The 15914-nt window shown below is 41.1% G+C and overlaps 1 protein-coding gene across 1 annotated transcript; it reads right to left on the minus strand.

Moving 5' to 3' along the window:
* Window positions 1-6524: 6524 nt before the first annotated feature.
* On the minus strand, window positions 6525-15540 carry Ctxn3 (cortexin 3). The gene is made up of 3 exons (XM_023715357.1): window positions 15244-15540; window positions 11460-11554; window positions 6525-7675 (listed from the first exon to the last, which is right to left on the minus strand). Exon 3 carries the CDS (start codon window positions 7577-7579, stop codon window positions 7331-7333), a length of 249 nt encoding a protein of 82 aa, XP_023571125.1. The 5' UTR covers window positions 7580-7675; window positions 11460-11554; window positions 15244-15540; the 3' UTR covers window positions 6525-7330.
* Window positions 15541-15914: the final 374 nt, after the last annotated feature.

Here is a 15914-nt window from a genome sequence, read left to right on the forward strand (position 1 = left end):
TGTAGGCATCTCTGACAAAACACAGAGAGAGCAGTATTCACAGCCCTTATGATCTTCACAGTAATCTTCCTGCCAGCCCTCTTCAGCAGAGAAAAACAGCTTAAAGGTCTGTTTGGAAACAAAGAAACTTGAAGCCGTACCCTAGATTGATTGTCCTTATTTTGAGAAACAGAAACTTTGCTAAGGAATCCTGTACAATCTAACTGCAAATACTTCTAATTTCCCAGGCACTTAAACTAAAGCTTTAGAATAGTCTAAAAGGAAATACATCACCTATGGATTTATTTTTCATAAATAATATGTGTTTTACTCCCCAACATCCTCTATAATGAAGACACTATTTAAGAGTATAACTCTCATGTTAATTAACAAGTAAATATATTTTAATTCATGGATTTATCAACCTACTGATTTGAATCCATCTACACATCACCTGGCTAAGAATATGTAACTCTATGACCAGTGGGGTCAGCAAGTGACCCCGACCCTGCAATCCCACCCATTTCTCTTTCTTTGTGTATAAAGTGAGTCAGTTGACATAGATGGTAGCAATGTTTCCTTCCAGCTTTTCAACCTCTAAAGACCCCTGAAATATTGTTTTCTTAAAAATTTCCATAAGCTTGGTGTTCTAGGTCTGGATAATTCAGGGCCTGGAAGAGAATTAGGGTAGAGAGCTCTTTTGAAAGATGTTTTAAAGATTTTCTTACTCTAAAAAGAAGTATGGAAACACCAATCAGAATTAAAAAGAGATATAATAGGATCTTGTAGACAAAACATAAGCTGTGTAGCAAGGCCCTGATATATATATAATTTTTAAAGAAAAGTCAGTGCCTAAATCACCGTAACTGAAAATGGAACTAAAGTTCTACTGTGTACTAAATTCAGCAGGGTATGAAAGAAGAAAGGAAGGAAGAAAAGAAAAGAAAGAAGGAAGAGAAAGAAACTGAGAGACAGAGAGAAAGAGAGAGAGAGATAGAGAAAGAAAGAAAGAAAGAAAGAAAGAAAGAAAGAAAGAAAGAAAGAAAGAAAGAAAGAAAGAAAGAGAAAGAAAGGAAGGAAGGAAGGAAGGAAGGAAGGAAGGAAGGAAGGAAGAAAGAAAGAACGAACTAGCAAGCAAAAACCCAGCAGCAAGCCTGGGCACGGAGCAGACTGGCTGGAGAGTTGCCCCTGAGATCACAGAATAGCCAGCTGCAGTGCAGGGAGGGCGCTTGGTGGTAGAGCACACATCTGATTGGAAACAATTCATTTGCAATTTTCAGAAAGAGGAGGTGCAAACACAGCTTAAACAAGTCACTTTTTCTATCTCACAACAAGCAAATAATCTCTTCCAGCATGTGCCGGTTTGATCCCGGATTGTATGAATTTGGACACTGTTTTGGGCACTTCTTTTTCTTTTTAAAAAAAATATTTATTTTATTCATCTATTTCTTTGATACAGGGTCTTGCTACACAGCTCAGACTCATAGTGATCCTCCTGTTTTCAGCCTCACCAGTGCTGGGATTACAGGCATGCACCATCAGGCTGGGTCTCAGTGGTTGGCACGGCATCTGGTGCTGGGTATCAAACTGGGTCTTGTGCGTGCCAGGCAGGCACTTAGAGTGCCAAGCTGTCTCCCCAGCCCCTGGGCACTTATTTTTCTAAGACTGTGACTCTGCTTTGCAACTTTGTGATAATTCACATCTCACAAAATTTAGAACTTATTCAATATCTATGGTCTTAGAATATTTATTAAATTAATCACATGTAAAAGTATTTTACATACAATTCTAAATTTTTTATCTTAAAAGTAGATGTTTTAAAATTATTTAGAGTAGATAAGTGAATTTTTATTTTTTTTTTCCGGAACCAGGGATTGAACTCAGGCCCTTGCACTTGCCAGGCAAGTGCTTATTCTACTGAGCCATCTCCTGGCCCTCATGCTGGTCCTGAACTCACAGTGATCCTCCTGCCTCAGCTTCCCAAGTGCTGGAACTACTGATGTGTGCCATCACAGTAGGCTTGTTACACAAACTTTCCACTGTACTTACCATATTAAAATGTCAAGGGCCAAGTTTTACACTGTGAAGTGAAGAAAATAAGAAAGGAACAAAATACATATTCTTTTCTGAATACATAAATATCTGTGTTAATTTCTGCCTCTTTAAAACAGCTATTCATTTTACCTCAGCCTAAACGTATTAGAATAGCAAAAGAATTCTCTCTTGCAACGTTTATTAATTTAACAGCAGGGATCAAGTTAACCTTATATTCCAATTAAATCTACTTAGTGTTGAAGGTATTTTTAGCTTTCTCTTTGAGAGAGAGGTGTTAATCACAAACTTAGGGTCTCTTGGAAGACCTAAAAATGTGGTGAATCAGAGCTCAGACTACAAACAAGGCTGCCTCATTTTTCTGAGTAAAAAGTTCAGTTGATTCTAGCTTTCTCCTCCTGACCATGGGAAAGTTTCTCCTTCATGGATGCCACTATCCACGGTAAAGGCCAGCTGCACTTGTTATAAATATCTTGTAAGATAAACAAAATGCTGCACTGTAACTCCTGTAGCCGGAAAGCTGGGACAGAGAAAGCCTAGATGATCTTTAGAGGATAGGCGTTCACCCCAAGGAATGGTGAGTAATTATAGCCGGTGTTAGCACTTCTCACAAGGAGGATCAATTTACTCTGAAGCGCCCAGAGCCTTTTATTGTTTGTCATGGTACTTTTGCTCTGGACAAGGAAAGAGGGGAAGACCTAGGAAGGCGAGGCTGAAAGAGGAGCAGTAACCTGAGAAGAAGCAACAAAAATAGAGTGGTCAATAAAGGAAAGAAAGAGGAGCAGGCTCTGGGTGGCCCCAAAGTCCTTGCTGATGATGAATGAGTTTAAGGGCCTTGGAGGAGAAGGGGGCTGTTTCTGTCTGCTACCATTATAGCCATGGAACTAGAATTGCCCTCAGCGAACGGCAGAAGCTAGAGCTTCTCATCATTTTCCTTCCAAGGATCCACAGCATCTCTCACCCTTGGTTTTTTCTGTTTAGGACCAAAGAGGCCCTCCTCACATGCCTTCTTTCCTTACCTATGGATTTCCTTCTTCCTTCTTTTCTAAGTACTTAAAACACCACCACCCTCTTCAGTCAAGGTCATTTATTTCATAGTAATAACTTACAATGTATAAAGCTTTACACCAAACATGTAGACCAGTAGTACCACACTGGAGCGATTGACCCCGGGCATTTCCTTCACTGTTGTGGCCTAAACCCATCCCTCCTTGTGCATCTAGGGTGTTTTCTCACTAGCTCAACTTTATAGAGTCAACCCCCTAGGAACAGAAGGCTATGAGAATATCCATTTTCAATAAACTCCCAGGAGAAACTGAGGAGTTAGGGTGACCTGATAGGATGGACTTGTGATCATCTCTTCTTATACCTTTCCACATTGCTTGATACGGTCTTACCATGATTGCATACAACTGTTATAATAAAAACTAGCACATATGAGATAGGAGGTAGGGCAAGAAAAAGCTCGCTGGGGAAATAACTGACACCTGCTGATCATCCAGGACCCTTGTGTAGAACTTCTCTCAGCCTCCCATGGTATAGGGATGACACAAAAGAGATGGGCGGCCACAAGGAAGCTACCGTCATCACACCCACTGTGTGACTTCTGGACAAGGGTGTATTTTTATTTCTGCTGTTTTTTTTTTTCCTTTTGGGGGGCCCAACCTCACTCTGCAGAGCCAGCTTTTCCCCTTAGCCTCTCACTAGTCAAATAAACTTTTGGCACTGTTTTGAACTTATCTTATCCAAATCTTTATTCAAGGCAAAGGCCTGGAGTATGTTTAATTGACAAGCTGTTTCTGAAGGAGACACCTGGTACCACGTGTATTAAGCTCCCCAGATGATTCTGACATTGTGAAGCCAGGGGGTTCTTATTAGAATAATAATTCAGTGGCATGCCTCCTTTCATTTATTACTTCTCCAGCAAGGTAAAACATCAAGAGCAAGACCTAACCTGATCCTCCTCTCTCTAGGGTTCAAAGTAAAGGCTTCATCAGCTCTTAAGTAGGGCCTAATAGACTCTCAAGAAAAGAGGGCAAAAGATAGTGACACATAAATCACATTTTCAGTACTGGGGTCTGCACCCAGGGAGCACTGCACTACATCCCTAATCCATTTTATTTTTAAATTGTGCCCAGACTGGCCCAAACTGGTGATCCTTCCACTTAGCCTCCTGTGTAGCAGAAAGGAATGCAAATTCCCACATGTTGACTGATGGTAATGTAAAAACAGTTTCATAGTTCTTTATAACCTTAAACATAAAGTTACCATATGATCCGGAAAACCCACTTGCAGTGGATTCCAGGAGAAATGAAAACACACGCCATACAGGAAACTTGTGCACAAACATTTTCAGCAGCATTAGTCATAGTAGCCAATAGACAACCATGATATCAATGGATAAGCAAACTGGGATATTCAAACAATGGAATATCATTGGGCTGTACAAAGTAACGAATATCTTGTTACAACAGGGATGGACCTTGAAAACCTGCTAAATGGTTCCAGCATAAATCCTGAAGGGATTTGACTGACCTTGTCAGATACAAAAGTTACATTTTTAGTTATATAGGTCTTGCTTTAACTTGGTCTTAACCATCCAGCAGAAAAGTATAACCACGAGGTATAAAAAGTAATGTCACAATAATATGTTGAGCTGTAAAAGGCTCAAATCAGCAAAAATCTGACAATTGCCAGTTCTGCCGATAACCCAATACTATTATGGACTATTGGACTATATTGGGTTATTTTGCTGAATTCAGGTACCTACAATCCTTAGACTGGCATCAAGTATGAAAAGGTCCTTTAAAGACATCTCCAAATACAGCTTCGCTAACTGTAGTGGAACACCATCTCTGAAAAAAATGAAATGGTAAAGGGGGATATGGTGGGGGCTATGAAGCTAGGAAATTAATCAAATATATGTAGGTGGGACTTGACCCAGTGCCTACAGCAAACAAGTTACCTCATTCCTGAGATGAACATCCTGTCTGGTTAAGGTTAGCTATCAGTTGCTAAGCAACCTAGTGTCATGAGTTGCTAATTTCACAAAAGTGTAAATAAAAGACAGGTTTATTATGAAAAAAGGGGGAAAGAAATATATATATATATATATATATATATATATACACACACACACAAGAGAGTTAAGATAGATATACAGCTACTTTCTCTTAGTTCACTGAAAATAAAAGTTTGTACTAATATTGTTTAGACAAGATACCATGTCTGCATCTTTTTTTTTGGTGGAACCAGGGATTGAACTCAAGCCCTTGCACTTGCCAGGGAAGTGCTTATTCCACTGAGCCATCTCCCCGGCCCCTCATGTCTGCATCTTTTCCTCTGAATAACTACTACAAAGACAACAACATGCAATGTATTAATTATTGTAAACACTCTGCTAATCTGTTTTGAAACTTTCATCACTATTTTATCTTTTTTTTCTCATTAAAATGAATAAAAATTATAAAGAAAAGAAAACCTGCTAAATGAAAGAAGTCAGATGCGAAAGTCATGTGCTTTGTAAGTCCCACTTACACGTGATGTACACAATTGGCAAATCCACGGAGACAGGAAGCAGCCCACCCAGGGTTGAAAAAAGAGGGACAGGGGGGCAATTTTCAGAGAAAATAGTGTTGTACAGTGTGATATTGATGGTTATGGAAATCAGTAAATGTACTAAAAATTACTCAGTGGTACCCTTTTAAAAGTTAAACTTAATAGAATGGGAAGTATAATTTAGTAAAACTTTTCTTAAGAAAACAAACAAGGAAGACTATGGAAGAAGGGAAATCTAGGCAGCCAGGCACCCAAAAAATGTAAGAAGAAAAGTTTGCCTGGAGGTTGCCTTTTGGAACATAGCTAGCTTTTTTTTTTATGTATGTGGTACAGGGTCTCACTACACAGCTTTGGCTTGTAGTGATCCTCCTGTTTTCAGCTTCCCCAGCACCGGGATTACAGGCGTGCACCACCACGCCTGGTTTTGGTGGCTGGCTTGGGGCAGGGCCAGCATGGCATGCAGTACCAGGGATGGAACCCAGGTGCTTGCTCTTGCCAGGTAGGAGCTTAGTCCGCTGAGCTATCTCACTGACCCTCATAGATAGCTTTTTAAAGCTTTTTTTAAAATAAAACATGATAATTAACTGGAGAAAATTGGAAGATGGAGATTATAAATATAAATAAAGGGATTTGGCTCAGATACGAGCTTATCCTCCCAATAAAAATTAGAACAAGGTGTTCACATCTTCGTTATTGAGGCACTTAGTTCTTAGAATAGGTTTTAATCTGTTCAGGACAATTTGTGGGAGCCCTTTGTGAAAAGGGAGAAGGATGAATTAGGTGACCTTTTGCACTCTTTGCTTTGTTTTTCCTGTCTTGGAAAAATGTTAAACCTCAGCATTCAAAATGACACTGCACTCCAGCACGTTAATCTTGGCGAAACAAGAAGAGACACCGCTGTTTCTTGAGAAGTTTTATTTGGTGACTTTAGGCATCATAGATGTGCACCCCTCTTACAACTGTGAAAGTCTTCTCTAAACAGTTGGCTTCTTACTTAAAGAGAAAACAGCTTGAAGCTGTACCTGTGACCTATGTTAATCATTAATGTAAAGAAATTCAGGTTACATGGAGTTACCTCTACACATGTTATTACTATGAGCACAACGAATACACTAGGCCTGATAAGCAGTTTTGAAAACTCTGGAGACTTCTAATTCAGTTTCGTTTGAAAACTAAAATGATATTATTCTTACTCATATTTATCAAGGACAGAACCTCCCACAGTTAAGCCTCCCATTGCTTCCCAGTGCTCCCCATTTGAGGGGAAAATAAGTCCTTTATGAGTCCCAGAACAGCCTCTCTTACTGGGCTCAGGACCCCTATGCCTCTGCAATAAAGCACTGCTGAGCAGGGCAGGCTCTTCTTGGTCTCGTCATCAGATTCAGAACAGATGCTTTCTAGCCTTTACTTCTCTGGTTGCGCCAGGCAATGCTTGGTTTTGCAGCAAAGTCTATGGCAGTCCTGATGCTCTCGATTTCAGTCACTCGTTCAGCAGTGTTCATTCAGTGACTAAACCCAGACATTTCAACCTTCCTATTTTTAGGGTTAGTAATATAAACTTTCATTTCCAGTGTTCTCAAATAAAACATCTTTAATTCAGCTCTGTGTTTAATGGAATAACAGCTTGTGATCCTAGGCCAGATATTGTTAAAATTTGATTTGTTGAGAATATTAACTAAAAAGAATCCTTGCCCAGTCATGGACCGCTTCCCCACCTCAGGAAGAGATCCCGCGTGTCCCATTAAGCCAGGGCATGGTCGAACTGGCCTTTCTCCAGGCCTTCGAGCCCATCCGCCCAGGTCGAGGTCGGCATGCTTCGATACGGGTCCAGAAGAATCCGGAAACACCTGACGATGAGGATGCCCAAGAAAATAAACAACAAAACCACAAATACAAATGTTGTTTTCTGCTCCAGAGACATGCTAGAATCTGAGGACACGTTCCCAAGGGGCATGAGGGGCGAGGGGATGGGCTGTCCTCCATCCATCATCCAGGGATGGCAGAGCACAGGGCATGAAGGTTCCCTCTTCTTCCATCATCAGTCTGGTGAGAACATGGTGACTGCACCCTGGAGAGCCGGAGTCCTCTGGAAGGAGCAAGAAAGGGAGACAGAAGGAATAGCTTTCACCTAGGAATTTATTTTTTAGATTGCTTAGATGCTTTTCCAACAAGAAACATCTATAAACAGTCTTCTACTTTCTCCAGAAATGTTTTTCTTTTATAGTTATGAAGAAAAGTATTTTACTTTTCTGTGAAATAGTTAGATTGTCCTCAGAATGGCCACCAGGACTAGCAGGGATGGGCACAAAAAGCAAGTATAAGACAGAACATGAGAAGTAGGCAAGGCAATGCTGACCTGGGGCTTGCCAGCACCTGGACATCCAGGCCCCACTCCTCTATCTTGCCTGGCTTTTCTCAGTCATATTACTCTGACATCACTCTCATAATGGTACCACTGACTGAGCACCAGTGATGTGTCAGGATGGTGGCTACCCTGGGCATGTGTTAGCCAGTCTGTGCGAGGCCAGAAAAGGTGACCCTTCAGGCTCTAGGCTGGAGGCTCTGGCCTCCATTTCACTGCTAAGTGAGGTTGGGACCTTGAGAGGTCACTAAATGGTAAGAAATCATCAGAAATGCCTGTACTATCTCATGGCACGATGATAATGACAAATGTCTGTGGAAACCCTTTGAAAGGTGTACAGAGAAGAAGAGAATAAAGGACAACAAAGCCTTGCTTCACTGAAGACCTGACTAAAATAGCTATAATACTTCTACTTTTTTTTCTATTGCCCGAGCCAAGGGACAATGAGTTATCTCAGACTCTCAAATCATCAAGTTACTGCTGCTTTTTCTTTCTTCTTCAAAAACAAAGACTGAGTTCAATACTTGACCCAGAGAAGCACCAAGAGAATTGAGCTAGAGAAAAGGAATTGATGGACTGCATGTTTTTAAAGGGACAGTTTTCTTAACAGTGGCTTCCTACCACTTAAGACCATTTGGTAGAAAGGATAAGAACAAAAAGACAACATAGCACTAGTGGAAAATTTGAGGTATTTGAATATTAATGTTTGTTTTAAAGATAAAAGGACATATAAAGATCATTAAAAGCTTCAGGTACTGAATTAAATCAACTTACATCAAATTTAGTAAAAAAAAAAAAGTATACACATTAGATATTACCACATACAAGTCCTCTTGAATTTGTAAGGAAAATTATGCAACACTGTAGTTACCCATACAAATTAACATGGATCTGAGAAATCGTGCCCAGTGACAGCAAGCAGCCAAGTATAACCACAAGTATCAGTGCAGCATTTCTTCTGTTAATTTAATGGTTACTCAGTTAATGGTTATGATTAAGTTAACTTAATGATAATGGGTATTACCTTCAATGCAGCATTAGTAATCACAAAAGTGTGAGAGTTGACACTTCAACATTCACGAGAAATCACAGGTTAAGGGACAATTTGTAAAGGTAATCACAGATAGCTTTTGGAAGAAACGTGTTACCAGTTTGAGGGTAATAAATCCTTTTGCAGTCCCATCTCTTTGATTTTTTTTTCAGTACTAGGAATTACATCCAGGGCCTTCACTCTAAGTTGCATATATTCCCCAATCCTTTTTTGTTTTGAAACAAGTTCTTACTGAGTTTCTAACTTAGTGAGCTGGACTCCAGTCTTCTATCTTCCTGCCTCAGCTTTCCAAAGTACTGGGATTACAGGCATCAGCCACCATATTCAGCTTGAATTTTTTAAGGGCTGGGATAGTTGCAAGATTCATTTATGATTCATGTTTGTCTCAAAGCAATATTGGAATTCAATTTAACTGTGCTTTTTTTTTAAATAAATAAGCTCATTAGGAATATAGACCTGGTGAGTTGGGGTTGATTTGGATTTGCTTCTTTTTAAACAGTCTCTCAACTTTGGGTATTGATTCAGGAGGCACTGGAGAGAATAGAGCAGAAGGGGTAGTCACACCTCTAATGGAGCTTCCTTGGCACCTCAGACTGGGCCATCTGCAGCCAACAAAAATCCTCATGCTGGATTTAATCATTCCAGTCATAAACTTCTGCAAAGGCTGGAACAAAGGAGAGTCATCTGATGACAGAAGATATGAACCCTGACTGTCCCTGGCATGTCCCTTTCACCTGTTCATGTCCACAGGAGCATCCCCACTTTCACCATGTCTTTCCTGGCTAGCTTATTTGAATCCTTTTCTGTGCCTGTTTTGTAGGAAATGCAAAAACCATTAACCATGTATGTACAACATAAAGATTTCTGGACCTATGACTTCAATGAAAAGATGGGAGAATTGGATAAAGAACCCCTAGGTGTTAAAAAAAAAAGAGTGAAAAAGAACTCCTGGCCACTGCTGGCTAACTAGCATGGCATTCCCTCATCTAGCGCCTACCTGGATGAGCCCTATCTTAACATCCAGAGCTGTCTTCCTCTGCCTTCTCCTCCATAATAAGCAAAATGCCAAATCCTTTTCTCCTAGATCAACACCTCACATTTCCAAGACTTTACCCACAGCTCAGCACCTAGGACCCATAGACTGCTCATTTAGGAGCTATAGAAATGGACAGCCACCCCAGAAACCCCAGCTAATGGACTAATTGTTCTGATTCACACTATCTGACATATCTTCCTTTGCAATCTTCCTATAAAATCAGAGAGGAGCTCGACTTCTCCACAGGAATCAAAACTATTAGGATTATTTTAAAATGACTTTTCATTTTACCACTCTTTTCTGACTAGAAGGGCAAGAAGAGGTGGGTGCAGCTCAGTGGTATAGCACATATACAGCACGTGCACAGCCCTGAGATTGATCCTCACCACCACATGTACACACACAGAGGCAAGGGCTAGGAAAAGGTTTAAATCTCTGTGCAGCCTACCCACACATTTATACAGATAGATAGATGATAGATAGATAGATAGATAGATAGATAGATAGATAGATAGACAGATAGAAAGATATGAGATATATAGATTTTGATATATCTGCTTATCTATATATTTATATATCCCCTTCATCACCAAACCCTTTTAGAAATAACACATAGAGATGATTTTTAAAGCTTCCTCTCCAGGCATATTGTGGTGCCCATATCCTCAGTAACTTCCTTGGCTCCAACAATCAAAGTTCTCTATTAAATCACAGCATGTACAAACCAAAAGGAAACACTAGCATCTTAGCAGAGATTTATCTTTGAGAACTGTCCCCACTTGAAAGATGGAAAATTCAGCTGATAGGAAGGAAATTGAAAGAGGAGGGAAATGTAGTTGGAAAACAGGAAGATCTTTCTGGGAATTACAGGGCTGCTAGGAAGGACAGAAGACAGACATGGGTGGTGGAGGAAAGGAAGATGGTGAAAATGAGAGGACCAGGGGATAATCATAAAGGGATACGGTGATAAAGAGATCTGGAAACAAATGCAAATACTGCACAATTTTGCTTAGGACTGATTGAAGTCCCTGGAAGATACTGCTTGATTTTAAACCTCTAATCAGCTGATAAATAATTTACAAATTTAGAAAGCTCAACTGCATGTTTAAGTTGAAAGAAGCATCAGATACAAAACAGAGAAAAAGAAAAAAAATGTTATCTCTTCAATACCACAAAGCAGAAAGAGTCAGATGTTGAAATTTTTTAAATGTTTGTCTTAAAGTGTAATGTCCTTCTTTGGTAAAAATGATTCTTAGAAGATGTTCAGCATTACTTTTAAATGAATAATGAAAACTTTTGACAAACAGTTAAATCTAAGATAGCAAATTATTTCAAATGTTTTTAATGTGACCTCATGCGTGCGGCTTACTAATAACAAATGGCAGTTATTTTAAGCATGAAGAAGAACCACAGTTACTCACGGCAGTATTTTAGTCCTCACTGGCTTCCCCCATCACGCAGTGCATCTGTGTCTTCCCTTTGCCAGGTCCATTTGCATGTGCTCAGGAACTATCATCTAATTTTAATATTGGACCAAGAAGTTCTTAATTAAAAGATGTCATTAAAAGTAATACAATACATTCCTGCCTCAAGGCAATCTCCCTAAACTCCTCAGTTGACAGTGAGGAGCCCTTTGTGAGCAAAGTACCTCAGCCAGGACCTGTCACACCATGACTGGAGCGATTTTCAAAGTGTTCTTTTCCTCCACCCTGTGTTCCGGTCATCTCACCAGTCCAGCTTTTACTAGTCCTCCAGAAGGCCTGTCTATCCCAGTGCCCAGAACCCTCTCAACCCCTGAGGCCCTGGTGCCTTTTGGACCACAAAGTGGAATATACTTACAGTGGAATTTTCTAAAATATTCATTTTCCCTCATAAGGTTACAAAGGAACAAGCATAAAGACACATTTGATCTCAGCTAAAATGCCTGATGCATTGGTAAGAATAAATGTAGGTGTGATTGAGTCTTGTGACTACTGGAAATGTCTTCATTCTGTCCATTCCTCAGCTCCACCTAGCATCTGAATGTCTCCAGATTCCCAGTCCATGGCGCTGTCTTCCGCTCCCTCCTACTGTCTGCTCCCCCTCCTTCATGTAAGTCCCTGGGTCTCCTTGGTAGGGTCTGGCATTTCTCCTTCTGAGCGAGGAGGACCTTCCTACCCTGTCTCCAGACTTTGCCTGTACCTGGGCAGCAGTCGTGACAGGACAAGTGTCTTCAGTGCTGTCACCGTCCCCTTACTGAATAACAACCTTCTTCAGAAGTCTCTTGCTATTCCAGGATTACTGCCCCACTGAATAGATGTTCAGTCAAATCTCTGGCCCCTTGCAGTCCACGGAACTGAGTTCAAAAATTAAAGTTCTTTCTAACTGATATAATCAGGAAAAATATATATATATATCATTAGCCCCACTGGGATGTTGGATCATTACATTAGAATAGATTTTGTTTCCAAGAATCACTAGTCCAAGCTACAATGACATTTAGTAGTCACAGAGCTCATGAATTGGACAGCCATGAATTATTTGGCTCTTTAAATTTTCATTGGCCTCCATGCTAATGGGTAGAGTCCAACAATAGGAAAATTGTCAGAGGCAAACAGTCACTCTTCTGTTGAAGAGGTCAATCCATGCATACTTAACCTGTATTTTGATGAGGAAAAGCAGTTATTTAAACTCTACTGAATCCTAATGTCTGACATGCAAGCTATAATATCAGTATGTACACCCCTTGGGTCATTTTGCTTTATTTGCATCTCTACACAATTTCACAGAAAGGAGAAACATGTTGTGTGAAGAAAATGAACCTTAACAAAATGACACAATTTATTTTCTCCTTTTTAAAGTGACAACAGAATCAATTATGTGCATTTGTCACATGGCCCTTAGAAGCACACGCAGACACTTGATCTTGACACCTTCCCCTCGTGGTCGCTGACTGGGTGCCCACGCTCCCCGAATGGTTGCAATGATCAGAGCAGTGTGCTCGCAGGGTGTCTGCAGCGTGTGAGGCGTACAGTACAGTTTCAATAAGGAAGTAGTGAGGAAGGAGTGTTTTTTCGTTCATTTTTGGGCAAAGTGAGGATTATTTCTATTTTTGTTATACAATTAAGGAGACGAAGAAATTTTAATAAATTGCCTAAAATCATGAAAATCAGTTATCAGAAGTATGTCTTTAGCCCTTCAAGATATTGGACCCCAAGCTTTTCTCTAGGACACCAGAATGACTTGAAAGTCCTCATCCCTGGGTTAGTGGCAGGCAGAGTGCAGTTGAGCAACGCTGTCTGTACTTTAAGTACTCTTAAACCACATAATTACCCTACCTAATTTTTAAACCTCCTAGGCCAGAACCCTAAATACGTGACTTGACGTGTTATGAAAGGTAGGTGTAAAAACAGCCTGTCTGTTGAGCAAGAACACTCCTGGGCTTGTCCAGTGTGCGCCGACAGGACACTTTGCCCCACAAAGGCGTCCTGTGCACTTTAGTTTATGTTTACCTGGCAGACTGGTGCGACTAATCTGCGCACTACAGGAGGGAACTGGCTAGCTAGACAGGACTGCATCTGCAGAGCCCGGAGAGACAAACTTCCCCAAGAACTGCGTTGTTCCGCAACAGTGCTGAAGCTGGCTCCAGAGAGTAACTCAGCCTGCCGTTAGTACAGTACTGCACAGCCTGAGTTGGGCTACATAGTGTCACTCTCATTTTTTGAGCTAAAGGAAGCCTGAGTTGCTTTCCTGTATGCAGGTCTGGAGCCTCCCCAGGAGCACCCCGCCCTGCTAGATGCCTCCCAGGCGCCCCTGTGCGCCTCTCCCCAACAACAGGGAGCCCTTTTCGATAAGCTACCTCATTATCCAAAGAATCAAATAACTGCATGAGCAAAAGTCACTCCCTCATGAGCCTTTTGGAAAGTCACGTACTAGCCCCAGTGAATAATAACTTACATTCCAGGATATACACACAAATATACAAAATGCTTCACATAAATTTAAAGAATTCATGACCAGCCAAGAACTTCAGGTAAAGATTGCCTGCCTCTTTCTAGGTGCTTTCATATATTTTTAAATCCTCTCACTCATTCTCTTTATTTTTGGCTCAATTAAATACATGGCAACATCTAGGTATTTCTTTCCAAATAAAGTCCTACTACTCCAATATAATAGCTTTAATGTTTTCAAATTCACTGAACATCTAAGGGTGGATATTATTTTTCACTCGCAAAAAAATAGACCAAGGCTACTAGGCAGCTCACAAAAAAATAATTTTTAAAACAGGAGAGTGTGGCCAGCTCGGAATGTCAACAGGCAGTTTTGTGGAGCGGCGCCAGGCTCCACTGCTGCACCAGGAAGTCTGTTCTCTGCTCATCCCTGCAAAGTCAGCCTGCAGACTCGCTGCTTGGGTTGGGAGTGGACCTTGCCCTTCTGAACTCACTGCTGCTTGTCACCTCTCCGTCCCTAGGTGACCTTTCTCTTCAGCCTGAACACCAAGCCCTGCTGTATTTCTTCCTTATATTTATCTTCCTCCTAACGCCTGCTTGGAGAGTTATAAAGGGACCTGCAGCTCCAGGGCTGCATACAACTCAAGTGAGAAGATCAGAGCGTGCCAGGGTGCCTGGCCTTAACTGGAGCTGTCCGAAGAACGGCACCTCTGGCAAACTGGCACTTTAAACTTCAAATAATAAAGTGTGCAGTTTCCCCTGGCTTTCTGCCTTTTTCCTCTTGAGTTTCATAGTGCAAAGACTGTGGGCAGAGACCTCGAAAGGCTACTGCTGCACACAGCTTGTCAGCTAGGGACAGGCAGCAGTCTCATTAAGAGCTGTTAAATTCTGACCCTTTGTAAACAAATCAAAACATCCTTGTTACCTTTTAGAAGCTTGGATGTTTTAGTTGAATGGAAAAAAAAAAACTGTGATAGGCAAACAGCTTCCAAGAATAATGTACTGCAGCTTAGGAAAAAAAAAACAAACATTTTCCTACTTCTTTATCCAATATCAGTACCATAATAAATGTAAGTATGCTTTAAAGATAAAGGCATTATACCCTCATGTTTAACTTTCTCTGGCATCTGTTTAATTAGACTTTAATGGCTAGATTTAAATTCAGAATTTGGACCCCCAAAAAAGCTATGTGATTACTGCTCATGCATAAATTGCAAAGTTATAGAAAAGCATCTCATTAATTAGCCCACCAAAGACACAGCAACTGGTCAAGTACCTGGATCTGGCTGAAGAATCACTTGATCCATTTCCCGGTGGAACAGTTACAGGTAGTTAGGAGCCTCTTCAGTTTCCATTCTTCCCGACCGGGCTGTGTTAAAGCAGTAGATAGTGGTGGCCGTGAGCAGCTGATGGCACACCCTGGCTCTAAAGCTGTTGTTTCAGGCTTGGAAACTTCCCATTAAAACCCTGAGTTAAAGGGGCGCCGTCTCTCTGTGCGAGGCATCGTTAGCGGCCAATACGGCTGCTGCTTTGAGGCGAGCCATGATTTCAGTTCTGCCTCAGCAACTCTTCAGAGGATTCTGCTTCAGTGGGTAGAGGCAGTATCCTAGCAGTGTGTCTGAAATCATCTTCAAGAGAGCATTAACATTCAAAAGGAGTGCAGGGGAAAGCATCACTGGGCATTCCCATACCTCTTCAAAATCAAAGCCATAAATCTACCAGGGCTCTGCCTTCTGTATTGATTGTTGACACCACTCCTGTTTGGGGATGCCAATTTAGCACCTGCAGCAACTGTCCTCCACATTGATTATGGTCTGTGACCTTCAGGCCAGCTCAATGAGTGGGGGGGGGGGTGTCCACTTAGCAGTTGGGATGCGAAGACTCCTTCTCCTGAAGAAAACTGAAGTGACCTTTTAAAAAAGCAGCATTTATTGGGGACAAGGGAGA

Source organism: Octodon degus, unplaced genomic scaffold, assembly GCF_000260255.1.
Source record: "Octodon degus isolate 3935 unplaced genomic scaffold, OctDeg1.0 scaffold00040, whole genome shotgun sequence".
In the NCBI taxonomy this organism is placed as follows: domain Eukaryota; kingdom Metazoa; phylum Chordata; class Mammalia; order Rodentia; family Octodontidae; genus Octodon; species Octodon degus.